This window comes from Stenella coeruleoalba (genome assembly GCF_951394435.1).
Source record: "Stenella coeruleoalba genome assembly, chromosome: 20".
NCBI lineage: Eukaryota > Metazoa > Chordata > Mammalia > Artiodactyla > Delphinidae > Stenella > Stenella coeruleoalba.
Window position 1 is genome coordinate 51,486,576 of NC_137166.1, and position 27,412 is coordinate 51,513,987.

At 53.6% G+C, this 27,412-nt stretch overlaps 3 protein-coding genes across 5 annotated transcripts; 2 read left to right on the forward strand and 1 right to left on the reverse strand.

Moving 5' to 3' along the window:
* The first annotated feature begins 2,569 nt into the window (after positions 1 to 2,569).
* BAX (BCL2 associated X, apoptosis regulator) lies at positions 2,570 to 6,506 on the forward strand. 3 transcript variants are annotated; one of them, XM_079907027.1, is made up of 6 exons: positions 2,570 to 2,742; positions 3,297 to 3,348; positions 3,440 to 3,586; positions 3,969 to 4,104; positions 5,855 to 5,959; positions 6,361 to 6,506. In XM_079907027.1, the coding sequence occupies exons 1-6, from the start codon at positions 2,709 to 2,711 to the stop codon at positions 6,463 to 6,465; spliced, it is 579 nt and encodes a 192-aa protein (XP_079763153.1). In that variant the 5' UTR covers positions 2,570 to 2,708; the 3' UTR covers positions 6,466 to 6,506. The 3 variants fall into 3 exon arrangements, with proteins under 3 accessions (XP_079763153.1, XP_079763152.1, XP_079763151.1); XM_079907025.1 differs by lacking the exon at positions 2,570 to 2,742 and adding an exon at positions 2,803 to 2,813; XM_079907026.1 differs by lacking the exon at positions 3,297 to 3,348 and having other exon boundaries at positions 2,698 to 2,742.
* Positions 6,507 to 9,837: 3,331 nt separating this feature from the next.
* Positions 9,838 to 11,438, forward strand: FTL (ferritin light chain). Its single transcript, XM_079907357.1, has 4 exons — positions 9,838 to 10,182; positions 10,348 to 10,494; positions 10,845 to 10,970; positions 11,132 to 11,438. Exons 1-4 carry the CDS (start codon positions 10,081 to 10,083, stop codon positions 11,282 to 11,284), a joined length of 528 nt encoding a protein of 175 aa, XP_079763483.1. The 5' UTR covers positions 9,838 to 10,080; the 3' UTR covers positions 11,285 to 11,438.
* A 2,367-nt stretch (positions 11,439 to 13,805) lies between these two features.
* Positions 13,806 to 27,201, reverse strand: GYS1 (glycogen synthase 1). Its single transcript, XM_079908142.1, has 16 exons — positions 26,932 to 27,201; positions 25,357 to 25,538; positions 23,236 to 23,427; positions 22,174 to 22,359; positions 21,786 to 21,930; positions 20,829 to 20,946; positions 20,415 to 20,535; positions 19,996 to 20,102; positions 18,708 to 18,767; positions 18,539 to 18,617; positions 16,741 to 16,854; positions 16,330 to 16,456; positions 15,267 to 15,362; positions 14,913 to 15,076; positions 14,371 to 14,451; positions 13,806 to 14,206 (listed from the first exon to the last, which is right to left on the reverse strand). The coding sequence occupies exons 1-16, from the start codon at positions 27,047 to 27,049 to the stop codon at positions 13,883 to 13,885; spliced, it is 2,214 nt and encodes a 737-aa protein (XP_079764268.1). The 5' UTR covers positions 27,050 to 27,201; the 3' UTR covers positions 13,806 to 13,882.
* Positions 27,202 to 27,412: the final 211 nt, after the last annotated feature.

Genomic DNA, 27,412 nt, shown 5'->3' on the forward strand with positions numbered 1-27,412 from the left:
AAAGGAGTTCCAGCCAACAAGGAACCAAGATGCTGGCCCTCAGTCCAGCATCTCTCATGTGACCGGATCTTCCCAACAACCATTTATGGGTGCTTGGAAATGGATCCTTCCCCAGATGAGTCATTGGATGAGACCAGAACCTCAGCTGACACCTTTTTTATAGCCTTGTGAGAGAATGCAAAGCAGAGGACCCAAGTAAGCCACCCCCAGATCCCACCGATTATGTCCATCTTGTAATATACATCGGTAACTTTAAAACACCTATAAACTGTATTTTCCTTTGTTAGAAGAGTCTTAAGTTACTTCCCTGGTGGTCCAGGTGTTAAGACTGCGCTTCCACTGCAGGGGGCACGGGTTCCATCCCTGGTCTCGGAACTAAGATCCCACAAGTCATGCGGCATGCCCCCCCCCAAAAAAAAGTCTTAAAACATCATTTTCTCCCTTATCCCTTTGGATATACAATAAATAACAGATTATACTAGATTCATTGTCTTATAATAATGTGTAAGAGAGATTTACTATTACCAGTGAGCCATGGGAGGGCTGTGAGCAGGTGAGGACCAGGGCCAGCTCTGGATATAGAAAAACCCATCTAGGTTCATGTGGAAGATGGGCTGGAGGGGAGGGACAGGAGGTTGGGGTCTATGAGTGGGGCTGAGTAAGAAAGCCCTGTCCAAGTGACACAGGTCAAGCTGGAGACCTGACAGCACCCACAAGAACCATACAATTCTGGCAAATCCATCTCCTTCTCTGGGCTCTGGTTTCTGCATCTATAAATAGGCCATAATTATCCTAGATGTATTAGTTATCTACTGCTGTGTAACAAATTGCCCCCAAACTTAGCAGTTTAAAGCAACAATAAACGTTTATTGTCTCACACAATTTCTGAGGGTTGGAAATCAATGAATGGCTGAGCTGTGGGGTTCTGGCTTAGGATCTCTCACGAGGTTGCAGTCAGGATGTTGGTGGGGACAGCTGTCACCTGAAGGCTTGACTGGGGCTGGAGGACTTGGTTCCTCGACATGTGTGTTTCTCCAGCGGATGACTGCTTGAGTGTCCTCACAATGTGGCAGCTGCTTCCTCTAAAGTGAGTGATCCTAGAGAGAGTCAGGCAGAAGCTGCAGTGACTTTTATGACCTAACCTTGGAAGTTTCACTGCCATTTCCACAACGCCCTGTTAGTCACACTGTCAGCCCTATTCAATGCGGGAGGAGACTACACAGGGGCCTGAATACCTGGAGGTGAGAATCATTGGGGTCCATCTTGGAGGTGGGCTTCATAGTTCTGATATAGTATCTTTATTATTGTAAACAATATTGACTTCAGAACTGTCTCAAAAGTTTTTTCCCCTCTACTCAACAGCTGTACCATTTAGAGGCCTGTGGCTGCATTATAAGCCCTTTCTTCCTTCTCTGTAACTGGGATGGAGGGAGGGCTAATTCATTGGGCTGGAATAACAGACACAAATAAAGCCAGCTTCAACGTTAATATGAAACACTATTTCCCAAGGACATGCTTTCCTACTCACACTGTTGGAAATTCTATCAGTAAAAATGAAACATCCCACTTTGCCTGTAGGATTGAAGTCACTTGATACATAGTAGCAGCCTTGATTTCCAACCCAGGTGCAGAGTAAAGGGTTTCTGGACCCAACACTACACATCAACATTCATCTTGCAGTTTGCAAGGATACAGGACCCTGGTTCCTTTTGCAGTCCACACACTGCTTGGCTCTGAGCCTAACATACAGTCATCACCTAAATTCCACTCTTCCTCCAAATCCTATAATAACTCTACCTTTTCCTTTGTCAAGATGCTCCATGGTTTCTCTGTTGTGTGGTCTCCATCATCTCAGTGGGTCAATAAACTTTAATTTGTCAGACTATATTCCTGGTGTTGTCAGGCTGATGGATTAAGATACCTATAATCTTCAATTGCCGCGGCTCCCAGCCACCCTTGGGAGATAGATTCCCTTCTCTTATATGCCCAAACCGTTCATCATCTGGCCCCAGCCTATTTTTCTAATCTCAGTTCTTTTTTCTTCTTACTATTTTCTTTTGAAAGGGAGATATAGTCATTTCCATACAGTAAACTGCACGTCTTATGTGTACAACTCAGTGAATTTTTAAATATGTGTATGCCCAAGTAATCACCACCCAGATAAATATATAGCACATTTCGGACACCCCAGGAGCCTCTCTGTCCTCACCCTGCCAATCTATCACCAATCTATCACTTTTTGAACTTCAGATTCTTTTTATTTTCACAGAAACACATATAAACATTCATAGACTTTAGTCATCTGGAACGTCCTGCCTCAAAGAATGCTATCTTTGGCCTCTGATGTTCCTTCTGTCCTGGCAAGGGCTCAAGTCCCAACCGAAACTTTTGAAAATATTGCAGGAATGAATGAATGAATAAAAGTTATAACTGCGATTGAATGCGCGCCTGGTGGAATGGCGCCACAACCACTTCCTAAGGGGAAGTGCTGATTGGGCGGTCACGTGATAGGGGCCGAGCCTTCCCGGAGCAGGTGAGGCAGGTGCGGTCCTGTGTCCGGATAGCCCTGCGGGGCAGCGGCTCGCGGCGGCCATTTTGCGGGGCGATCACGTGAGAGGACGCACGCTCAGCGGGGCGCTCACGTGACCAGGGGCGTGCTGCGGCCGCCCGGGCGGACCCGGCGAGAGGCGGCGGCGGGAGCGGCGGTGATGGACGGGTCCGGGGAGCAACCCAGAGGCGGGGGTGAGGCGGGAGGCGGACGGGCGGGAGGAGGGCGAGCCCCTCGCCGGCCGACCCCAGGATCCCTCCTGCCGGTATGGGGCCGTGCGATCGCCAAGCACTCCGGGGCAGAAACTCCGGGATCCGGCGCTGCCAGCTTCCACCCACTCCCGGGGTCCCGGGCTCTCTGGCCTCTGCGTCCGGATCCCTTCCTGTCTGGCGCTTTCGGACCCCCGAGAAGCTGGGGAGCCCCATAATCCAAGCCCACGGGGCAGGCCCGGGCTTGTTGCCTGCACCACTTCCTGGTGGGAGGGGCGGGTCTCCCCTCAGTCCCCTCAGGCCAGGGGTCTGGTTGCATGAAGTGTTCCCTCAGCCTCCTTCCCCGGAAGAATGAAGGATACAGGCCCAGGACTCCTGCCTCTTTCTCCATCAGGGACTCAGCTGCCTGGGCCCCCAGTCACTTTATCTACCAGGGTCCCCTAGCGTTGTCCTCCCTCAGGGATCATGAGCCACTCCAGTTCCCTGGATCCCCCTAGGACCCAAGAGTTCAGGCACCTCTTACCTCCTTTCTCCTCTAGGGCCCACCAGCTCTGAGCAGATCATGAAGACAGGGGCCCTTTTGCTTCAGGGGTGAGTTTGAGGTCTGATTATTGCGGAGCAGATTTGAGGAGTGAGGCCCCATTCTGATTCTGCATTCCCTGCAACTCCATTCCCACTCTAGTTTCATCCAGGATCGAGCAGGGCGAATGGGGGGAGAGACGCCCGAGCTGGGCCTGGAGCAGGCGCCCCAGGATGCATCCACCAAGAAGCTGAGCGAGTGTCTCAAGCGCATTGGAGATGAACTGGACAGTAACATGGAGCTGCAGAGGTGTGGTCCCTGGGACCCAGGAGTCCAGCCAGTGAGCCCCTTCTCCCTCAGAACCCAGGAGTCCCAGCTCCCAACCCCCACTTTCCCTGGGATCCTGGAGTCCAGGCCCACAGCCCCCTTTTCCGTCAGACCCAGGGGTCCAGGGCCCCACCACTCAACTCAGCACTCTGGACTCCCAGCCCTCCCCTGCCCTAGGATCTTGAAACTCTCCTTCAGGGAGTCATTTTCCCCAGTTTCCTCAATGTCCACCTCGTGGCTCTCCCCCATGATGGCTTCCTGGCTCAGGCCTCAGTTTCCTTATCTTTGGTATGGGGTGGACACCAGAGTTTCCACACTCCGCCTGATCCTCCCTCCCCAGCACTGGCTTTCCTCTCTCCTGCAGGATGATCGCGGCCGTGGACACAGACTCCCCCCGAGAGGTCTTTTTCCGAGTGGCGGCCGAAATGTTTTCTGACGGCAACTTCAACTGGGGCCGGGTTGTCGCCCTTTTCTACTTTGCCAGCAAACTGGTGCTCAAGGTGGGCGGCTGCAGGGCTGTGAGCCCAGGCAGGCTCCCCTATGAGGACCTGGGACTTGTGAGGTCAACCCCTGTGGCAGCCCAGTAACCACAGAGGGAATGGAGAGAGGCAGCTATGGACCGCTTGTCTGCTTTTTCATTCATTTATTCATTCAACAAACATTTATGGGGCCTATGGTGTGTGTGACCTGTACTCGGCACCCAGGACACAGAACAGAAAAGGCTAGGTCCCTGCTCTCAGGGAGCCCACGTCGTATGATGAGTGCTGAGCGAAGTAAACTAGGGTGACGTGATTGGGCAAAGAGGTCAGGAAAGACTTCTAAGAGGAGGTGACGTGAAAGCTAAAGTTGGAATGACAAGAAAGATGCAGTGATATATTGTATAAAGATGGGGGAAAAGGCATCCCGTAGAGGGGCAGAACATGCAAAGGCCCTGAGGTAGGGCGAAGCCTAGTGTGTTGTGGGCAATGAGGAGGCCCATGTGGTTAGAACAGAGTGAGGAGGGGGAGAAGGTGAGAGATGAGGGCAGATTGCGAGGGTCTTGTGGGCCGCTGTAAAGACTAGCTTTACTCTGAGTGCGACAGGAGTGATTGGCTGGTTTTAAACAAGAGAGTGAGGTGACCTGATTTATAAATAGAAAAGACTTTTCAAGCAAGGAGAGCAAAATGTTAATTGTAGAATCTAGGTTGTGTGTGTATGCCTGTACGCTTAGAAACTTTTTTAACTTTTCTCTTTGAAGAGTCTCATTATAAAATATTGGGGGAGGGGAAGCCCAGCAAATTATTTTGGCCCTTTTGGGTAGAAAAATGGATTATGGGGCACAAGGGCAAAAACTGGGACGCTGACAAAGAGGTACCTGTAATAATCCTGGCTAACGGAAGACTGACCTGGAGTCAGGGGGCAGCATTGGAGGTGGAGAAGTAGATTTCTTGATGTGTTTGCAAGATTGAGCTGATGGGGCTTGAATGTTAGAGGTGAGGGGGACAGCAGTCAGGGTGATGGTAGGGCTCCGTGTGGAGCTGGGGACAGCAGGTGAGAAGCAGCGAGATAAAGGCTGAGTAGGGAAGCTTAGGGAGTTGAAGAGCAGGCGTCAGGCCTTACCTGGTCTGAAGGTCAGAAAGCCCTCTCTGGGGAAGTGACATTAGACCTGAGCTGTGAGGGATGAGTGAAAATTCCCTAGGTTGAGGTCCATTGAGGCAGCAGAATTAGCATGTGCAAAGGTCCTGAAGCAGGTTAAGAATTTGGTGGGAATGAAGATATGGAAGAGGGGTGGGAATTCCCTGGCGGTCCAGTGGTTAGGACTCCGTGCTTCCACTGCAGGGGGCACGGGTTCGATCCCGGGTCGGGGAACTAAGATCCCACAAGCTGTGTGGAGTGGCCAAAGAAAAAATAAAAAAAGTTTAAAATTAAAAAAAAAAAAAGATACGGAAGAAGGGCAGTGAGGCACAGAAAAGAAGAGGAAAATTGGAATGTGATCAGGTCAGAGGCTTCACACAGAGCCTTGTGGGCCAAGATGTGCTTTTGATTTTTTTATCCCAGAGGTACTAGGGAGCCATAGATGGTTTGTGAGCAGGGAAGTTGACAGTGACCAGATCCACTTTACAATTTATGAAGCTCATTCTGACTGTGAGTGGAAAAGAGACTGCAGAAGGGCAGGAGGGGAGGCAGAGAGTTGAGAAAGGAGGCTGGGGGCCATTGCCCCAGGCAGTGGCGACAAGGCTTAGTCCCTAAGGCCCAGTCCACTCCCTGCAGGCCCTGTGCACCAAGGTGCCCCAGCTGATCAGGACCATCATGGGCTGGACCCTGGACTTCCTTCGAGAGCGGCTGCTGGGCTGGATCCAGGACCAGGGTGGTTGGGTGAGGCCCCTAACCCCATCCAATCCCCCACTCCCCTGGGACCCCTGGGCCTTCCTGAGCCCACCACAGTGGTACCCTCCTCCCCATTTTCGGATCATCAGATGTACTCTGTAATGCGTTTTCTTACATGTCTGATCAACCCTGATTCATATGACACCCACTGACCTCTCCATGACCCTTGACCTCCTGGTGACCTCTGACCCGACTAGTGCCTTCTGCCCTCCCTGGTGCCTCTACTTCCTTCGGAATCCCTCAAGTTCTATGATAACTCTTTGGCCCCCAACTCTTTAGTACCATTAATCTTAGGCCCTTGCCCCCACTCATGCCCTCTGACCTCTCTGTGACCCCTCACGTGCTGGCCCAGGCTGAGCTGCTGAACTGCCTCATGTCCCTATCCCCAGGACGGCCTCCTCTCCTACTTTGGGACACCCACGTGGCAGACAGTGACCATCCTCGTGGCCGGAGTACTCACTGCCTCGCTTACCATCTGGAAGAAGATGGGCTGAGGCCACCAGCGGCCTTGGACTGTGTCTTTTCTGCATAAATTATGGCATTCTTTGGGAGGGGTGGGGACTGGGGGCCATGGGCATTTTTCTTACTTTTGTAATTATTGGGGTGGGGTGGGGAGGAGTGGTCTCGGGGGGCAATAAACCTCTTTCGGGCCACACTTTCAGAGTCTGAGTCACTGGGCCCACTTCCTGGCTGTCGCAGGAGACCAGGCTTCACGTGCTGACCCATCTTATTCTGAGGTTGCCTGGTGCCCTCTATGGGTAGGTGGTGAGTTAAGTCTTGGCCCTGCCCTTAAGGAGCCCACAGTCCTGAGGGGAACCGAGGTGACTCGAGATCACATGACTCATGTGTCACAGCCTAGGGTATTGTGTTAGAGGCAGCACTGTGCCAGGCCCAAACCCGGCAGAGGGGGCTGGGGCGGGGGTGGGGGGTGGATATCAGGGTAGCAGGGTGCAAAGCAGCCTCCTGGACCCTGGGAACTAGGGCCTGGAAGCTTCCACCATATGGGACCACAGGAAGTTGCAGATTTACTGAGGTGGAGAAATGGGGAAGAAGCTGGAGGGGGGCAGACCTCGGGAGGACTAGGAAAGCAGGGGAGGGCGCTGGAGCCTTTTGGGGAAGGCCCTGGAGGCTGGAAGGCTGAGGAGGCTGGAGAGAGGGTCCAAGGGAGGACTCCAGGGGAGGCCTGAGCTTGAGCTGTGTGGTTGCAGAGGAGACACACAGGCTGGAGACTGACAGGTTGTGGAGGGAGGGGCTGGAGAAGGAGGAGGAGTCTAGGGTCTGGCCCCGTAAATGGGAAGGGCCCTCCAGGAGAGGGGCAGCCCCCTGGGAAGATGCTGCGCTCACAAAGAGGCACAGTAGATTGAGCCAAAGAAGGAGAATCAGAAAAGGGAATCACAGAGAATAAGGTCACTCGGAGAGTCACAGTTGGTTGTCACCTCTCTGGCTGTCTTTCTTTGGCCGCGTTGGGTCTTCGTTGCTATGCGCAGCTTTTTTTGTCTCTAGTTGCGGTGAGCGGGGGCTACTCTTCATTGCGGTGCCTGGGCGTCTCTTGTTGCGGAGCATGGGCTTTAGGCGCGCGGGCTTCGGTAGTTGAGGCACGCAGGCCCAAGGGCAGGCGGGCTCAGTAGTTGTGGCTCGTGGGCTTAGTTGCTCTGCGGCATGTGGGATATTCCCCGACCAGGGCTCGAACCCGTGTCCCCTGCACTGGCAGGCGGATTCTTAACCACTGCACCACCAGGGAAGTCCCACCCCTCTGGCTCTCCATCCCCCTCTCTCTGGGTCCTTCTGTCCCCTTCTCTGTCTCTGTTCCTGTCTCTTTGTCCCTCTCTGGGTCTTTCTGTCCCCCTGTCTCTCTCTCCCTGTTTCCCTGGGTCACTTGTCTTCTCCTATCCCCCCTGATTCCCCCCACCTTCTTCAGATAATCTTTATCTCACCCCTTCCTCTCCCTCCACCTGTGAGCACTTCCCAGGTCACCTCTCCTTTCCCAGGCTAAAGGTCTTTGGGCTGAGGTTTGAAATTTGGTGAATGAGTAACTCAGACCCCATTGTGACTGTGTGCCTGGGGCAACTGCCCCTCCCCCAGAGGCTTGCCTCAGAGACGGCCAGTCAGGGGAGAGATGGCAGATAAGACAGAAGTGAGGGGAGACTGAGTCACCACCCAGAGAGAGGGGACAATATGGCCACAGGCGGGAGCCCAGGGAAACCATCAAGGGAACTAAAAAGACAGTGCCTTGACAAAGCACTCGAGGTGGCACCTTGGGGGAGGGGGCCAGACTTGGGGCCCAGCCAGGCCTAGTTCCCCGGGTCCCAGGCAGACTGCAGTCCACCCAAAGAAGATGAGGTCAGCGAGCGGGCTCCACCCCGCCCCTCTGCGGGAGCCCCTTCCAGAGCTGAGTTCAGCATGACTCAGCACGGCTGCTCTCCTGCCACTGGCCCAGACACCACTTGAGGACCCCAGATACCAGCCTGACTGGCGTCCCCTTGATCAGGGAGTACCCTGCCCGGGCTGCTTGGGGAGGCTTCTCTGCAAGGTGAGCCCTGACCTCTGCTCCCAACGCCCCAGCGGCTTCAGCTTTCCTGCCCCAGCCGGACAGCTGCCTCCATTAGGGCACTGAAAGAGGGTCAAAGTCCTGTCTTTGTTTCTCCTTCCCCGCAAACAACCACAATGGGAGCTCCTGGAGGGCTCCTTCAGCCAGCTCTGCCACCCAGGCACCAGCCTGGACCAGACGCACTTTACAAATGTCCATTGGTTAAAGACAGACATCCCATCCGTAGGTCCCCAGACCCTCCTTGTTTCACCAGGACTCAGTACTTCTCCGTGATCTTGAAGGAGCATGCGTCAGGCAAGACAGGGACAATTTCAGCGAGGCTGCTTCAGCGTCAAAAAGAATTCCCAGTCTCTGGCTGCCTTCAAAGTCATCTCCACGAAGTGCAGCCTCAGAGGGACCCCCAAAACTCCAGTGTCATTTCACCCCTCCCCATCTCAGCTTCCAGAAAAAGCGAGCCCCTAAAATAGCCCCTAGGTATTCCAAGGGGCTCAGACAATCTTTCGAGCGCTCCAAAAGGCTCTCCAAGACCCCTGACCTCTTTAAAAAGCCCCTGCTAGGCTTCTGGAAACATCCCTCTGCCCCACTCCGGGGCTGAACAGCAGGGCTCTACAACTGTCCTTTTAATCTCGCAGATCACTTCAAGGGCCTAAAGATCGCCCTACCCCCCCCGGGGAAGTTTCCAGAAAAATGTGGACTTCCACTGTGAACTCTAAAGCTACAGAAACTCCCCCCACCTTTGAACCCCAAGGCTCCAGGTCCTCCCAGAGAGAAAGACCCAAGGTTCCAGAAATATCATCTCACAGCCTTCCAAACTTCTCAATGATCCGGGTACCCCCTTATCTCCCAGCGCAAACCCCAGTCATCTGGAGGTTTCTGCACCTCTGAGGAACGCCCCCAGGGTTCCAGTAAAGCCCGTGCCCTGACACAGCACCAGAATCCGATCTACTTTCCTGAGACACCCCCAGGACCCAGGAATGATTATTTTCCAGGGTTCCCAGTGTCTTCATTAATCTTTCACCTACTAGAGAGTCTCCCTCCCCATCCCCCCCCAGAATCCCTTGACTTCGCAGAATTAGCCCCAGAGCTGTTGCACCCCGCGAAAACCCCCACACCCCCATTCCCCATTTCACAACAGCCGTCGCCTACAGGCGCGTGACTTCCCCACCTCCGGGGGGGGGGGCGGTGTCTGTCTAGGAGTCCTATATGCTCCTGATTGGTCACGCGTGGGCTCCAGGCCCCGCCTCCCACCACCGCAGATTGGCCGATTGCTCTCCCTGGCCGTCCCACTTCCGAGGGCCTGCGCACTATAAAATAAGCCGCCTTGGCCACAGCAGTTTTCATTGCGCTCGGCGGTTCCCCGGATCTGTCTCTTGCTTCAACAGTGTTTGGACGGAACAGACCCAGGGTCGCCCTTTCTTCCAGCCTCCGACCACCCTCCAACCTTCGGAGTCCCACTCATCTATCCACCCTCCAACCTTCGGAGTCAGCCACTCAGCTGTCCTCGGTCACCGGGACCAGCCAACACCATTTTTTGAGCCGAACTCCTTATTACCGATCAACCATGAGCTCCCAGATTCGTCAGAATTATTCCACCGAGGTGGAGGCCGCCGTCAACCGCCTGGTCAACATGCATCTGCGGGCCTCCTACACCTACCTCTCTCTGGTGAGGGTCCCCAGGACGCCCCCAGCCCAAGTTCCCCTCAGCTGCGCACCTCCGGCCCTCTGCGCACGCGCTGGCCTTCTTTGTCCTGTTGGATAGTCGGAGGCGGAGTCCGCATGCCTGGCCTCGCCTCCTGCTAACCATTGTTCCCGCCATCTCTTCCCGCAGGGCTTCTATTTCGACCGCGACGATGTGGCTCTGGAGGGCGTGCGCCACTTTTTCCGCGAATTGGCCGAAGAGAAGCACGAGGGCGCCAAGCGTCTCTTGAAAATGCAAAACCAACGCGGCGGCCGCGCCCTCTTCCAGGACGTGCAGGTAAATAGTGTGTGGGCATTGGACTACATCTCCCAACAGTCCCTGCACTAGAGGCCCCTTGACTGTATTGGTTTAGGCACCGCGTAGGCCTCTCGGAGATTGAGTTCAGTCTTTTGTGGGTTATTACAGCTGGAGATCGAGGCGCACCCAGTTCTCCCAAGACGTGGCGGTCTAGAGCGCAGCGTGTAGTATCCTGGGACGTGTAGTTATAGGACACTGGGGAATGATAGATACAAACTCTTAGACGTTTTTTTCCGATTAAGCCCTCTACTCTCGCAACTACTGGAAAATTAGTTTGTAGTCCTTTCCAGAGTATGTGGCTAGTACTGAGCCGTTTGTTTTCGGTATAGAAGCCATCTCAAGATGAGTGGGGTAAAACTCAGGACGCTATGGAAGCCGCCATTAAAATGGAGAAGAACCTGAACGAGGCCCTTCTGGATCTGCATGCCCTGGCTTGTGCCCGCGCAGACCCCCACGTAAGTATCTCCAGTCATGTCTATGAGACCTTCCCTGGAATGATGCTTACATACGAAGCATTGGCCTCATTTGATTGGGCAGATTTCCTTCTGAGCCTCCTTCCCCCATCTGTCACATTGTTAGATCTGTACGTGGCAACATTTTCTCTTTTATCACTCAGCTCTGCGACTTCCTGGAGAGCCACTTCCTAGATGAGGAGGTGAAACTCATCAAGAAGATGGGTGACCACCTGACCAACCTCCGCAGGCTGGCTGGTCCCCAGGCTGGGCTGGGCGAGTATCTCTTCGAAAGGCTCACCCTCAAGCACGATTAGGAGCCTCCGGAGCCCAGTGGCCTTTGAGGAGCCCCTCTGGTGTCAGGGCTTCTGCCTGAAGCCCCTCTCTGCAGCCAGTAGGCAGCTTGTTAACCACACTGGAGCCCTCTCCCAAGCCTTGGACCAAATGGAAACAATAAAGCTTTTTGCAGCAGCTAGTGGTTTTATGTGTGTATCCTGGGAAAAAAGGTGGGATCTGTTTTCACAAGGCTTCTGGCTGCATTGGGCTGGCAGGGAGAGAGGAGTTTGGCGCTCTACTTCTAAGACATAATAACACCTGTGGGGTGTTGCTGTAGTGGGTTTTCTGCTTTGCCAGGCTGTTAACTGCCCCTCCTAAGATGGTAGAGCCCAGACTCCAGGGAGAGTCTAATAGAACCTGGGGTTGCTAGCTGGAAGCAGACAGCTGTTAAGGAGATCAGTAATGAGAAACCGGTTCACATGAGTTATGTTGCTAGGCAGTTGCCAAGCTCTGAAAGTACTCTGCCTCAATTCTGGGAGGCTAAGTAGAAATGTGAGCTCCTTCATATGGGTAAGTTGAGACAAACTGTGTAAATTACCCATGGTAACCGGGAGGCACACCCAGGTCTGACCTCCAAAGGCTGTTTGTTACAGGTGTGGAATTCAAGGCACATAATAGGTAGAAACTGGCTAGTGGGTCTGAGCTGCTGAGGGCACATGATGTGAAAGAGGTGCTGAGCTAGGGGGTTCAGGGCTCAGCACAGACAGAAATGGGATGTGAAATTATCCAAATGGGAACCGAAGAAGCTTGAAGATGATGTAAGCAGCTGCTGGGTCCAAGCAATAAAACGATGTCAGCTCTGACCCCCCCACCCCATCCTATTTCTGGTAGCTGAATCTAAGAGGAAACGGCTGCTCAGCACCATGCCTCTCCTGCTGGTAACTCTGGTGGGGGAGGGGACCCGGGTGTCACAAACACTGCGGCTAACAGAGAGATGATCACACATCCAAATTCAGAGCTTTCTACTCCCCTGAAAAGCGATTGATTCAGAGATGCACGTGTAGCCTAGGGACGATTAGAACTGAAAGGAGAAAAAGATTTTTTTCCAGAGTGCTAGAAACATGCTCTAAGCCAGTGCTGTCCAACAGAACTTTTTGCAGTGATGGAAGTGTTCTGTATCTGTGCTGTCCAATAGGGTAGCCATGGGCCACGTGTGGCCACAGTGGCTGTTGAGCCCTTGCATATGGCTAGCGCTACTGAGGAATTTAAGAGCCTGAGGCAACTTTGCCACTTGCAAGTCGAGTCAAAAACAAGAGAGTTGCCTTCCTTTGAAATAACACTGGAATCCAGTGGCAATCCAAGTCTCTAAGACAGTAGAATGAGACAAGAGAACCGGGACCCAGCAGTGGGCAAAGGGAGGAATCAAGAGGTGAAGAGGGAAGGAAGAGGAGGGTGGGGCCAGGATTGAGGCCCACCAAGCCCTCCGGTCAGACTAGACCTGAGATTCTTAAATATAGATGTATTTTTTCATCTCTGGACACACTTCAATCACACCCCTTCTGCCCTCCCCCCTCCCAATTGCAAACCAAGGGCAGCAGACACAGCACAGCACACGTGAGGGGCCCCTCCCTTTCACCAAAGCTGGGGGCAGGGCACAGCTTAGGGATGGAAGAGCCTCGAGGTAAATATGGAGGTTCTAGAATCCAGTGGGCTGAGTTCTAGACCAGAGGGAAGGGACCAGGTTGCAGCAAAGTGGTAAGGTTCTAAATTTGGCAGCTGGGACCTAGAATCCAGTGGTTTCATGGTGGGTCTAGCGGTTGGGGGTTATGTGTGCAGGTACTGGGGAAGACAGCCAGTTGTCCTCAGCAGAGGGATTCCCTGTAGGGCGCAGGAGTTTAGAGATATGGGGAAGAGTTCAGACTCAGGGAAGAAGGAGTAGGGTCTGGTCCAGAAAGGCATCTAGACCAAGACAGCTTGTTCTCCAGTAGGAATGAGAAACCAAGTGGTTCTGCCCCCACTTGCTTGGCCAAAGTGCAGAGGAAGAAGGGAGCAGGGGTGGAGGGATCCTCCAGGCAGAGCCGGACACCCCAGGGAGGGCTAAATCACAGTAAACACGAGTGCACTGGCCTGGAGCCCGAGTTCTGGACTTAACCTGCATTAAGTCCCTGAAAGTGCCCCAGCTCTGGACTTGATTGTCTCATTAGCACGGACTGCACGTGGTTTCCAGTGCTTGGTGGCCCCGGGCCAGGCCTGGGCATGGCAGGCTCTGTATGCTGTAAAATTAGCAAGCCGCAAGGGGCTCAAGGAGCCCCAGCATAGAAGGCAACAGAGCAGGTTTCTGAAAACCTCTGGCACCACGGCAGGATAATGGCAGATTCCTGGCCTCTGGGATGGCCTGGGGGACTCCAGGGCACAGATTATGCATTCTGGAACCCAAGAAAGGCACGGCGTTGAGGATTCTGGAGTGTTTGGGATTTCGAGAGAGGAGCTAGAGGGGCTGGAGTGTATGGCGGAGGGGGTAGGGCTGTGGACCCCACAGAGGGCTAGGGATCTGGAGTGGAGTTTAGGGACAGCGCCATTCTGCATCCACCCTCAAGATAAGGGAGGCAGGGTTGGCAGGGGAGTGCGGGTCAGGGGACTTAGTTGCGCTCCTCGCCCAGGGAGCTGGCGGGGCTGAGGGGCTCGCTGGGGGTGCTGACTGAGCTGGAGGGCGCTGTGTCCACCGAGCCGCGCTTGCTCCCGCCGGTTGACGACGTGCAGGAGGCGCGGCGCGGCCACTCCGGGGCGCGGATATTGCGCCGGTCCTTGGCAGCCTCCTCGTCCTCGTCGTAGCGCTCGCCATCTTCATCGGGTGGTCCGTCCCGGGGCTCCTCCTCATCCTCGCTCTGGTGCGGGCTGGAGTGTCTCGACAGTGAGGGCGATGGTGGCACTGAGGCTGGCCGCGGGTAGCGGTAGCCCTGGGTCTGCGTACGGAGGTGTGGGCACAAACCGCATAGTGAGCAGAGGCCTCTGCAGCCTGCCTGGGCGTCCAGCGTCCTTGAGGCCTTGCAACTCCAGGAGGGACACCCTACTTCACCCCACCCTTCTAGCTCCTGGCCCCCCCTAGAGAGACCCCGGATCCACTTACCGCATCAGCCTCGTGGGGCTCGTAGGTGAACTGTTCTGGAAAGGCCTTGGCCAGCGCCATGTGGCGCGCAGACATGTAGTACTTGTTGGGGGGAAAGAAGAGGAGTGGGCATCAGGGGGCAGGAGCCTGACCCCGCCCCCAGCAGGTTTGGAGGTGGGGTGAAGCCTGGTTACACGTTTTATGCAGATGAGCACAACCTGCGGTGGTTTCCAGTTGGCCCCTCTGCTAATCATCCATCTTTCAGGCTCCACCCCTTATGTAGATAAGCAGAGCTGTGAATGGACAGTCTCTGAGCCACACTCCTTTAACAGGGGCGGAATTCTCCAGTCAGGTACCTCTTTGGCCGCACCCTTATGCAAATAGAGAACTTCCCACCTCGGTGGTCTTCCAGTCTGAAAGTTGATTCTTTTCTTAAAGGGACAGCAAGCGTTACAAATAGGAAGAGACCATGCCCTTTGCGCCAGCTTTCGAGGCACGGGGAATCAGAGACCCAGAGCCGTAAGTGACTTATTCACAGCAGAGGACAGGGAGGGGAATTATACCCGGCCTAGGTATTTCCAGTCCAGAAGGTCGGAGAGGCGCTCCGTGCGGTTCCGCTGGATAATGCGCTGCCGCCGGCTCTGCTGGCAGAAACTGTAGAGGAAGGAGGTGAGCTGCGAGCAAGAATCATCCAGGCCTCGGAAACGCCGGTCCAGAATGTAGATGCCTGTCGGGGCCAGAAAAAGTCTCAGAAAACAGATTGGGGAAAACTTCATTGTCTCTGGGACTCTGCAGATACCAGGACGCCTCCTCCCACTGGGACTCAGGAGTCCACCCCCTCCTCTCTTAGTGACCCAAGAGACCACGCCCCTCCTTCCCAGGATCCAAGAGTCCCGGCTCTCATTCTGGGCGCTGACCGTAAGCTGAGGGGTCTGCGATGTGTTCCTCCATGAAGCAGCCGAAACCAGAAAGGTTGGTGGAGACACTGGGGATACCCATAACCGTGCACTCAGCTGCGGGAAGGCGTGAGAAAGGTCCGCTTAGCTTGCCCCTCTTTATTGCCTTAAATCCCAGTGAAAGCCCCAATGGCGCCCTCTATTGGCGCCTTTAGTAAGAGCCGGGCGCAGTGCCGCGCAAGTCAGGAACCAGACAAATTAGGCTGTGCATTAAAGTATGATAGTCCCTATTCCTTAGAGGGGAAGCTACTAGGCTCAGAAAAGGGAATTCATTTGCCCCAAGGCCTCAGGGTAAGGAAGAGTCCATAATTGGGTAATAAGGATGCTAATTTATTGAGCACGGTATTCTGGGCCAATGTCTACCATTTTAATTTATCCTCATGACCTGTAAGACACTTTTTTGTGCCAGACTGCACTGTTTTGGTTGTCATAGCTTTATAGTCTGTTTTGACAAGAGGTAAGACAAGGTCTCTCATTATTACTATCACTGTGTACAGAGCACCTACTACACCTCGCTTACTCCCTTAAATAACGCTGAGAAATGCTTCAAGGAGTTTATTATAATTTTTATATAAGTGTTTCTAAAAACCTCTGTAAGCTGTGAAAGTAGGCACTACATATAACAAGGCTTATGGGAAAAATAGGGTTGGAGCTGGTCACACAAAACCTATGCACCATTTTAACCGTGGATGAAACTGGCAAACTTGTCAAATCACTCATCATTTAAGAAATATTACAGCAAATGTGGTGTTTATTTTGCCTTAAAAACATATGAAAGTAGCTTGATTGTTAGAGAACAAGCTGTGCATTTAGCTGTTGTTGTTTTGGGGAACCAAACAGTAGCAAATTGGGAGAAATCACGTGTGAACTCTGACATCAGCCCTCTAGTTACTCACATGAGCTACTGTGTCACAAAAACACATGAACAGACTTGTTTCCATTGTTCCTGTTTTGCAAAGGAGGAGTCTGGAGCTCAGGAAGGGCCAGTCCCTTGTCCTGGGATCACGCCAGACGCTGAACTCACCTGGTGTGTAGCCCCAAGGCTCATAGTAGGAGGGGAAGACGCCCAGGTGGCAGCCGCGGACAAACTCCTCATAGTCCACAGGGAGCAGGGGGCTCGTGGAGGAGAGGAACTCCGGGTGAAAAATCACCTGGCAGTGGAAAACAAGGGCTCAGCCCGAGCGCCTTATTTAGCTACTCCCTGGGGATCCCAGCGAGGATGAAAAAGTTGTCTAAAGCCACACAAGACAGTGTCAGGACAAAGACTGGAATCCAAGTCTGCCTCAGAAGCAAAGGTTCTTTCTAAACATTGCAATCCTTTGACATACCAGGGGAGATGGGGAATGTGAGGCTCAGGCTCCAGCCCCCATATCACCGCCCTCCCCAGCACCACCCCACCCCCCCATGCCCAACCCACCCTGGCCAGTGCCCTCACCTTGACCCTGTCGGCACTACTATTGAAGAGGCCAATTCGGCGGATGGTGGTCAAAATAGGATCTGAGGAGTCGTCCAGCATATTGTGGGTGCACACAGGAGGGAAAGACTGCCGCTGTAGGGGCCACAAGTGGGGTGGGGGGGTCAGGGAAGGGACAGAGGGCTTCCTACTTCCCCATGAGCCATGCTCATCCTGGGGATCTAAGGAGACAATTCCCATCAGGTTGTGGAGCAACAAACCCAAGAGATTACCAGGAGTTGTAGATTTCCTACTTGGCTCTATCTGTAAAGGTTTTCTTTTCCCTTTAACCACCATAAGCCGAAAAGAAACTACAATCCCAGCTGTCTTAGAGGCAGAGCCAGTGTTAACATGCCTCATAGACTAGAGGGAGTTGTAGCTATCTTGTTCTGTACTCTGGGCTTTCATCAAAGAAACCCAAAGGGACTGTAACTCCCAGCAGTTGATGGGGGCTGTGCCTTTCAGGGGCTGCTTGCCGGAAGTTATAGTTTTCTTATGAAAATCCTGGATCTCTTTCTCTCCAAGTTCCTTTTACTCTCCATCCTGTATTCTCTCCACCTCCACCCTCAAAAGAGGCCCAAAGAAACCACAATTCCCAAGAGCCACTGGAGGAAGACAGAGTTAGTGTGATAGCAGTCCCAGGGGCTGCTGGGATATATAGTTCTTTGCAGCTGTCCCATTATTCCTCTCATTAAAAGATCTACTCATCTTCAGTTTACTGACTCCAGGAGCCCAGGAAACTACAATTCCCAGCAGCCCCATGGCAGAAACATCCTCAGTGAGGCCGACTGCCTTAGGAACTACTGGAAATTATAGTTTGGCCAAAGACAATTCACACCTTGTTTGTGCAACTTGGCTGTCTTGGTTTCCATTCCCCAGGATTGGGGGAAATCACTAACCCTGACTATAGGTACGAAAAACCCTTGACTCCAGAGAATAAAAGAACTCTAATTCCCAGAAGTTTCTGGGGCAAGGGAAGAGTCAAGGTAGCAGAAAGCCCTGAGGGCTGCTGGGAGTTGTGGTTCTCATTTTGTGACGGCTAATTTTCTCCAAGGTTTCCCACCCATCTAATTAACCCCAGATATCTAAAGAAGCTACAACTCCCAGGGGTATTTGGAGACTAAGACACAACCAGTGGGATAAGAAACAGTAGCTGCTGAAAGTTTTCAATGTTCTTCAGTGAATAACTGTTGTTTTTGTTGTTTTTTCTTCTTCTTTGATCGCACCATGCGGCACGTGGGATCTTAGTCCCCAACCAGGGATCGAACCCGCACCCCCTGTATTTGAAGCACAGAGTCTTAACCCCTGGACTGCCAGGGAAGTCCCGAAATAATTTTTTTAGCTGACCTGGCTCTATCCCTAGAGGCCCAACAAAACTACCACTCCCAGAAGTCTCTGGGGGAAGAGGTGGAAGTAGCTTGCAGCAAGGCCCAGGGTTAGCTGGGAGTTGCAACTCTCCTTTTGCGGCTATCTTGACTTTAGTTTAAGGTCCCTTCCACCTTTTGTTCATGGATCCCCAAGGACTCAAAGAAACTACAACTCCCAGAAGCCTCTGTGGCAGAATAAGCTGTGGGAAAGCAGGCTGCCCTAAAGGCTTCTGGGAATTCAAGTTCTACCAGTCAGCTCACACACACCCTTCTGGCTTCAGAATTGATTCCTTGAATAAGGACTGCCAACAAAGCAGAACTCCCAGCCATCTCTGGGTTCAGAGCTAACACGGCAAGCTGCCTCCAGGGCTGCTGGGAATCGCCATCTTTCGACTCAGGAGTCCAAACCATACCTGCGTGGCAAAGATGGCTCTCTTCATCATAGTGAAGTCTTCCTTGTCCAGCATCTTGTTCATGTCTGGGAGGCTCCCCCTGTAAGGTGAGCAGTGGGATGCATCTGGGAATGGGTGATGAGAGGGTTTAGAGCCCAGGAGGATGCAGGGCTGAGGGCGGGACACTCACACCAGCAAGGATTCATAAAGCTTCCTCCCAAACTTCTCCTTCACTGTGTTGGCCGTATCCCTGGAAGGAGCAGAGCAACAACATCACTTATAGACCAGCTGCCATTTATTGTTAGGCTTCTGGGGCAGCTGGGAAGTTGAGGTCTGAGCAGAGAAGCTCTGGATATTTCTGGCTGGAGGATGGAGACTCAGGGAATAGGCCCTGGAAGGCTCGGATCCCTTGTGCTTTGCATCAGCTCTGCGGCCAGGGACAGGTGGCCTTCCCTCTCTGACTTCAATGCCTCATCTGTCAGATGGGGATAAAAATAGAAGCAACCTCAAAGGTTTGCAGTGAGAATTCGATGAGGTCATGACAAAAAGTGCACAGTGCCCATCACACAGAGCCTTCCAAAAATGTCAGCTATTATTAGGACTTAGGCTAGTCCTGGTAGTCGTAATGCTAAGCCCCATTTTATAAAAAGGGAAAATTACATTCTGAGAGAGGAAAATGTATGGACACAAGTAAAGCTAGCAAAGAGTGCCACCCTACAACTTCATTGACATTCCTCTGTTCATGGTCCTCTCGTAGCTCTAGCCTCATTTTCTACCCCATCTCCCTAGGGTACTCTGCTTCAGCCCCGCTGGCTTCCTTGCTGTTTCTCAAACATGCCTCAGGGCCTTTGCACTTGCCATTCCCTCTGCCTGAAATGCTGTTCCCCAGATACACACAGGGTTTCCTCCCTTGTTTCCTCTCTTGGTCTCTACTTGCTGGCACTTACTCAGTGTGGCCTGTCCTGACAACCCTGTCTCATATTCCAGTCCTGCTTTTTTTTGCCAGAGCACTTTCTATAGAACTTTCTAGAATGTGAACACAATAAGGGCAGGGATTTTATCTTTTTGCCTCACAGCTGTGTTCCCAGTGCCTAGAACAGCACCTGGCACGCAGTAGGAGCTCAAGAAATAGCTGATGGCTAACAGGTGTTTTTTACAGATGAGGAAACTGAGGCTTGAAGACGGGGAGTGGTTTGCCTAAAGTCACAAAGCCAGAGCAGGACAGGGGCATGAGCGGGATCTCGCCAGCTTGATACCAGAGCCCTGGTCATGCTGTCACACTTGTCCTGCCTGCGACTGCGACTTCGTACTGCCCCCGAGTTGCAGGCATCTGGAGCAAGTAACTTTGCTGGGAATCAGGTGGGGGATGGGTTGATCATGTCACAGATGACAAAACTGAGACTCCAGGAGAAACAGGGGACCCAAAGCACACAGCTGGGAGTGGGAGCGGCAGGGATGCCAGGCTGAAGGCTGCTGACCAAAGCTGCTTGCGCACGGCTTGGCCCTTAAGGGTTTCCACGTTGAAATTGTTGGTCCGAGCTGGCATGATGAAGAAGGCAACCACTGTCTGCTCGCTGCCATTCACCTGGGGCAGAGGAAAGGGAGGGTGTGTGTGTGTGTGTGTGTGTGCGTGTGAGTGTGTGAGGATCACATGGGAGAAGGCTGTCCCACCCTTTGCCACCCCCCAAGACCACGAGGACCCTGCCATGCCCCTCACTGTCAAGGAGAATTATAGGACAGAGCTACCATTCCCACGGGGACTCTGATCTTCTTTCTGGGTCCCTACACTCCTGTTTTACACATGGGTTTCCCTGCCCCCACCTCCCCAGGTCTCCGTTCTCCCCAGTCATGTACTGATTTTCTCATCCTCCTTGTCCCCTTGCAGCCCAGGCCTTACTCTGAGCAGATAGTTGAGCCGGGCCAAGGCCTCCAGGAAGACATCGGCCCCCTTGTTGGAGAATTCATAGCGGCCAGCGATAAAGAAGTACAAGGTCTTGTCCAAGTTGAAGTCCAGGTGCCTAAAGAAGCCACAACACAGGGTGAAGCCAAGACCCTCACCCACTAGCCCCAGCCTTGAAACTACAAACCCCAGAAGCCACAGGGGCAAAGACCATCTTAGGACAGAGGCATCATGGGAACTCCTGGGAATTGTTCTTTTCTCCTTAGATGGGGATTTCCTTAAATACTCAGCCATTGTTCTGGCGCTCAAGAACTCAAGAGGCTGAGTCCTCAGCTGTCCCCTCTGCTGGCCCCAGGAGTCTGGGTTCCCAACCACCCTCTCTCTCAAGACCTAGGTATCTGGCCTACATACCCATAAAAATGGCCCCGCACAAACTCCTGGATTCGAGCCTTGCTCTGAGCATGGAGGTTCTGGAACTCATGCATGGCAGAGAATTTCTTCACATTCAGTCCATTGGGGGTCACGATATCTGGGATTGGGGGAGAAGGTCCCACATTTCATTTCTTCATTTCTTCGTTCAGATCAATGTGGCTGAATGAATAAATGAAGGAAAGACCCCTTTCCTTTCACGATGTCTTTGTTTCAATAGCTCCCCAGTGAGCTCCTGTGGTAACCCAGCTGACCTGCCACTCAGATACCTTCTTGCCCAATATTGCATGCTTATATTCACAAGCCTGACTACAACTCCCATCAGCCCCTGTGAATGGCTAACCAGACAGGGAACAGAGCAACATCAGGGCTTCTGGGAGTTGTAGGTCTTTTGTTTCCCCTATGCCACCCTGAGCTGGGGGGATGAGTCAATGTCCCCATCCTGCTTCTCTATCTTCAAGCCTCTTTTAGGGCCCCAATCATTTCCTATTATCATAAAAATTAAAGCATATCAGTGAAAAACTATAACCTCCATCAGCTCCTGGGGCAAAATCCAGGAATATAAGGAGCTAGACAGCCAAAGGTATTCTGGGAGTTATAGTTCTCACCTTATACCCAATGAGAATGGATGCTATAGTTTGGGAAGAATAACTGGTTCCAACACTGCTTTTCTCAAAAACAAAATGCAAGGAACCTCCTTCCTCTTTCAGAAGACCAATATCTACATTAGCCAGTAAAAGAATTTTACCATTTCTGAAATTAAAGAAACTACACTTCCCATTAGCCTCTAGGGCATGCAGCCAGGCAGCCTCATATTCAGGTCACCAACCTAGGGCATTTTAGGAATTGTAGTTCTGTGCTATTTACAGCAAAAACATTGCAACAGGCCTTGGCATAGACTACCTCGCTTACGTCTACAGACCCAGGTCTATTTCCTACCTGGTTTCCTTTTGAGTAGGTGCTGAGCCTCAATGGCGGTAATCTGGGACACGGTAGTGAAGACATGAGCGCAGTGGGCTGCCGCCCGCTCCATGCAGTAGCGGTGATAGATTTGCCTCTCACCTGCTTCCTTGTCCACGTTGAACTGGGTAGGGAGGGAGGGCAATCAGGTTAGAAGAACTGGGGAGAAGACAGGCGGTCCAGACTCCAGGGTCTTAGGGGAGATTGGGCCATGAAGCTGGACTCCTGGGCCTGAGGGTGGAGGGGGTTGGGGACTTGGATTCCTGGGTCCTGGGGGAAGAGGGAACTTGATCCCCTTGGGCTTCGCAGACAGCCTCGGGCTGTCCTGAAATATTGGCAACCCCCATCTGCCATGCTCCCAGCTCACATTCTCCAGGTTGTTGTAGAAGTCCACGGCACCGGCACACAGGTATCGCCCCAGCAGCGTGGCGTGGGTCGTGAAGATGGTAGCCACGGGCAGCCGCCGGGCACGGCATAGGCAGAGCCCGATGCCCGCCAACCACTCATGGAAGTGTGCAACCACATGTGGTTTCTCCTCGCTCTGGGCCAGGAACTGTGGGGCAATAGGGATAGGGAGACACACATGTGTCTCCATGTGTGTTGTGAAGACAACCAGCAATCCCCAACGTGGATGAGGAAGCAGGGGAGAGGTCAATCTATCCCCACAACCGCAGAGTGGGTGGTGACCCATTGCAATCCCCATGGGACAAGGAGCTCTAAATCCTTAAGGCAGCCAGACTAGCTAGCTGACTTCATTCCCAGAGGCTGATGGGAGCTGTGTTTTTTTGACCAACCTTCGAAGTCCCAGAAGGGCTGAATTGGAAAGACCAAAGTTTTAGTGTCCCCAAGTCCTGAACACAATTTCTGGACACCTTTTATGTCAATCAAGAGTAGACCTGTACTGGATACTGGTTGAAGGACTACAACTCCCAGAATGCCCTAGGAGCAGCCAATTCATAAACTGTCCCAGGGTATGGGAAACAAGTTTCTTGAGCCTTTTAAAATCTAAGAGAGGGTCCGAATTGGGGTTCCTGGTTCTCAGATAGGCTGGGGATTCCCAAACATCCGGGGACTCATCTGAGAGCCAAGTCCCGCCCATATTAGAGAACTACAACTCCCAGAACTCCCTGGGGGGGGGGGTGAGCCCTCCCGTCAAGCCAGCCTCCCCAAGAGCTAATGGCTTAGAATTCCTATATTTGGAAGACTGGAGTGAATGAAGCTGGGGTTGGGAGACTGGGTCTTTGAGGAAAGAAGAATCTTGGCCCCTGGATGTCCATATTGCCAGAGATCAGAGCTAATCCTCGGTTTAAATGACTACAACTCCCAGAATGCTCTGGGAGACACTGGCCACCCTCTGGCCTCGGATGGCCATTGTAATTTGGGGCCTGGGGTCGAAAGGAGTGACACGGGGATTGGCAGTGGGGCCTACCTCACCCAGGAACCAGGTGGTGAGGAAACCAAAAAGGACGGCGTCGTTGCCTTCCCGGTCATACCAGGGCACCCCGATGTTGCACGTGTCCCATAGCTCCCCCTTCCAGCGCTCCAGGGCCCAGGCTGAGGCCCCCACGTCGAGGAGCACCACCAGGGGGCCCCCCTCGATCAGCCAGCGCCCGAAATACACCTGCAGGGGGACACAGGGAGGCTTAGGGTTTTGGCCACCTGTCTCTGGGCACAGCAACTGCGTTTCTCCCATCCCCAGGGAGACGTCTGGGTTCATGGGCTCAGTGCTTCTACCTTCTGTTTCTGTATCTGCTGCTAATTTCTCACCTACTGCCTTATTTCTCTATTTGCCATTAGTTATTCCCACCACAATTTTTTCCCATCTCGGCTGCAGCATCTCCCTATCCCTTGCTTAGTTTCTCTAACAGTTGCCTCTCTTCTCTACTTATAAACCCACATTGCACGTGTCCTGTCTCTGTGCCCCCACTGCCTTATTTCTCCACCCTGCTAATCATTTCTCCAGCTCGCTGCCTTGCTTCTGTGTTCGCTGCCACATTTCTCTCACCAACCATAATGCTGCTTTCTCCCATTATCTTTCCTTTCTGCCGCTCACTCCTTGTACTGGCTCCTTCTTCTTCCACTCGCTCCCTTGTTTCTGATCCTTTCGCCATATATTTGTCACCTGCTTCCTCTTTTCTCTGTCCATAGGCCCATCTTGTACTTTGCAGCCTCATTTTTAACACTGCCCACCCACTTTCCATGCATGGGGGCTACATTTTTCTACCCACTGCCGTGTTTCTAAGCCTCGTGGTCGCATTTCTGGCCCTGCCACGTTTCATTGATCTGTTGCTTTCCTCCTGAGACCGTGATCCAGATTTTGGGCCTGCTGCCAGATTTTGGGCCGAAAAGCCGTCCTACTCATCCCCAACCTGGCTTTTCCCGGCTTTAGGCGCCTGACCCCCTATGCTCCTCCCCCTCCCAGCTGTTGTCTGCCCTTTTGCTGGGGGGGCTATTCTTAGGCCCCCAGCACATGGACAGCAGCTGCCATGGGGGAGGGACTGAGCTGCCCTAGGGTTCCTTAGGGACACAGTCCCGTCTAACTGGACTCCAGACCCCACCCCAAATCAGAGGCTGTGAATGAATGAAGGCAGCATTGTACCTCTCCCTCCCAGACCCAAATGTCTGCACCTCAGCCCTGCTGCCTTATGGCCCTCTCCCTGGGGGACAGCCACCTCTCTGTCCTCATCCTTCAATTCTCAGCGGGTGCCTGGGACTCTCCCCTCCTCCTTTTAATTCCTGGCTGCGCATCCAAAACTCTGTCCCCTGGGTTTGCCTGCCTACCTCTCCTCCCTTCCTCAATATTCCATCTTCCTCTCTCCTTCGAGATCCTTCTCTCTAAAACATCAGGCTACCTCTTTTCTGTATCTGGACTCTGTCTATCTCCCTATTGCTCTAACCACTGGGGCCACCATCACTTTTTGGAACACTCAGCCTCTCTCCATTGCCTGCCTGTCCACCTCAGTCTGCAAGTGTGGCTGCTTTCAGTAATAATGATGATGATAATAATAACCACGACGACACCTCACAGCTCACAGACAGTACTAACTGCATGCCAGGTCCTGGGCTGAACACTTTTTATGAACTATTTCATCCTCCCAGGAAACCTATAAAGCGGATGCTATTAGCATGTTCATTCGCCAAGGTCACAAGGCAGGAAGCAGAGAAGGCGAATTTGAACTTCAGGCTCCAGAACTCCTGCTCTGGCCTCCTGCCTCACCCCCAAGCCCACCTCCCCTGGGTTTTGTCTGGCTGTCCATCTAGCTCTTTTCCTCTCTCTGGATCTGAGGATCTTGGTCTCTTGGGACCATCTTTCAGTCTGTCTCATACCTGCTGTCTGTCAGTCCATTCACCAATGTCTTAGAGCTGGGGGTTCACCCACTCACTTCACGGGGTCCTGCATCTGTCTGAGTGTCTGTCAGATATCTGCCCGGGAAAGTGCTGGGCCATCCTGAGTTTCTGTCCATGCCTCCCTCTCTCCCTGGGGCTGTCCATCCCCTGCTCCTTCTCTTGCTGCTGCCCCCACCCTGCCCTCAGCCGGGCCATGTCCCACCTTGCAGCCCTTGCTGTTCATGGAGTCCAGCGTCCTCTTCAGGGCTGGGGTCGGGGGCTCGAGCAGTTCCACCTGGGTCCTCACGCCCTGCTCCGTGTACGGTCCCACCAGGTAGTAGTTGTCGCCCCACTCATCCCCTGTCACCTTCGCCTTCGTCTGCAGCACCGTGTAGATGCCACCCACTGTGGGCAGAGGTCCACAGATCTGGGGCCTGGGGTGGGGTGGGGGGTGGGGCCGCGGGAGCCCCAGACCTCTGGCTCAGAGGGAAAAGGGGCCTGGGAGCCCACACTTCAGAGTCAGAGGAAGGAGGGGAGAGGGCAGTGGTGGACAGTACTCCTGGGTCTATGGGAGAAGGGGGCTGGGGTTGGGACTTGAAGGGAGGAGGGTGCTGAGTCTGAGAGAAGGGGCTGGGGGCCTAGGCTTCTAGGTGTGAGGGAATTAGGGGCTGGGGCTGAGGAGGACATAACCTGACAAGGGTTATTAGGGCCTAGCTTCTTGAGTTCCCAGCTTACAGGAGCTGGATTTAAATTCCCAGTCAGGCTCCAGGACACAGTAAGGGAGAATCCCTCTTCGTGGCCTCATTTAGGTTCTCGGAGTTGCCCCAAAGAAGCCAGAGCTGTTATTCCTCACCCCCCACGGACTCTGCCGACCTGTCCCTCAGTTCCCTCTCCCTACATGGGGACACAGGCATGCAGGGCCCTGCCCCTCCCATGACTCCACTCCAGACCCAGGAGTCTGGGCCTCCAGCCTCCTTACCTTCTGAAGCCTGGGCCCTGGAGATCCATGTCTCCATGTTCACAGACCTCCCCTTTCTCTCCCAAGACTCAGCAAAGCAAAATCCCAGCTCCCTTTGTTCTGTGGAGCTAGACTGCCTAGCTCTTGGGATTCCAGCCCCAGCCTTCTCCAAACCCAGAACCTCAGGTCCTTTGGAGCCCAGAACCCAGAAATCCAGGCCCCCAGCCACTCCCATCCCAGGGCCCAGCCCCTGACCAGCTTAGGACTTCCCAGCCTTTCCCCATTCCTGCGCGCACGTCTCTGAGGCTACAGGCTCCTCTACTTCTAAGAACCCAGAGCTCAGGCCCTCAGAACCCAGGCATCCAGGCCCTAACTCTCTCTCACCCTAGGATCTAAGAATTAGGGTCTCCAGCCCCTTCACATCTTTACTCTCAAATGACCAGTTCCCCAAATTCTCCCACCACGATTCACGCATCGTATCTCCAAGTGGGCTCTCTCCCAAATCCGGAGTTACATCCCAAGACCCTTCCCCCTAGGGCCACAGTTCTGAAGTGCAAAACCCCTCCCCCCATCTCCTTCCCTATTGAGGACCCAGGTCTCTGGTCTTTTTTCATTTTAGCCCCCTCACCCCTAGGACCCAGGACCTGGGTTTCCAACCTCCTTTCATCTTAGGCGACTCATCCCCTCCCTCCAGGGCCCAGGAGACAAACTCCAGTCCCTCCCCAAGGACACAGGAGTCACAGGCTCCTTGCCCAGGACCCAAGAGTCATGCCATGCAGCCTCGTTACCCCCATCCCCAGCTGCCCTTCTCGTCCGGGTCCCTCCGCCCGGCGTGCTCACCCTTGTTGGCCACCTCCCAGGCCACCTCAAAGAGCACTGTGTTCTCCAGGTCGAATTCATCGTCCCAATCCTCCAGTCCTGGCAGTGAGGACACGGACAAACTGCGGTTTAGAGGCATGGCCGACGCGGTTAGAGGGCTCCGGGGGCCACAGGTGGGGGCCCCAGAGGTGTCTGAGGAATGCACTGGGCAGGGCGCTGGGCCAGGTAGCTGGTGCCCGACGGGAAGCTTGCACCACCCTCAGCTTCCTATTGCACGACCGCACTACCGCCTGGAGCGCTCGAACCGGGGCCGGAGGCGGCCGCAGCGTCACTGAGCCCAGTGGGTTTCCTGCAGTGAAACCTTGCGGCCACCAGGAGACGGTGCCCGCCCCCCGGCCAGCGCCATTGGTCTGCGCCCGGGGGCGGGGCTCCCGCGTCTCTCATTGGTGAACAGTGCAGGGTTCGCTCAGCCCCGCCCCCGCCTTGGCTGTTGGTGCGAGCT

Excerpts from the sequence above, each read along its gene's own strand:
- BAX (XM_079907027.1), top strand. The coding sequence starts at position 2,709 with ATGGACGGGTCCGGGGAGCAACCCAGAGGCGGGG. Across the intron at positions 3,349-3,439 it reads GGGGCCCTTTTGCTTCAGGG|TTTCATCCAGGATCGAGCAG; the intron begins GTGAGTTTGAGG and ends TTCCCACTCTAG. Across the intron at positions 5,960-6,360 it reads TCCAGGACCAGGGTGGTTGG|GACGGCCTCCTCTCCTACTT; the intron begins GTGAGGCCCCTA and ends CCCTATCCCCAG.
- FTL (XM_079907357.1), top strand. The coding sequence starts at position 10,081 with ATGAGCTCCCAGATTCGTCAGAATTATTCCACCGAGGTGGAGGCCGCC. Across the intron at positions 10,183-10,347 it reads CCTACACCTACCTCTCTCTG|GGCTTCTATTTCGACCGCGA; the intron begins GTGAGGGTCCCC and ends CTCTTCCCGCAG. Across the intron at positions 10,971-11,131 it reads GTGCCCGCGCAGACCCCCAC|CTCTGCGACTTCCTGGAGAG; the intron begins GTAAGTATCTCC and ends TTTATCACTCAG.
- GYS1 (XM_079908142.1), bottom strand. The coding sequence starts at position 27,049 with ATGCCTCTAAACCGCAGTTTGTCCGTGTCCTCACTGCCAGGACTGGAG. Across the intron at positions 16,457-16,740 it reads GTAGTGCCGACAGGGTCAAG|GTGATTTTTCACCCGGAGTT; the intron begins GTGAGGGCACTG and ends TTCCACTGCCAG. Across the intron at positions 15,363-16,329 it reads GCCTTGGGGCTACACACCAG|CTGAGTGCACGGTTATGGGT; the intron begins GTGAGTTCAGCG and ends GCCTTCCCGCAG.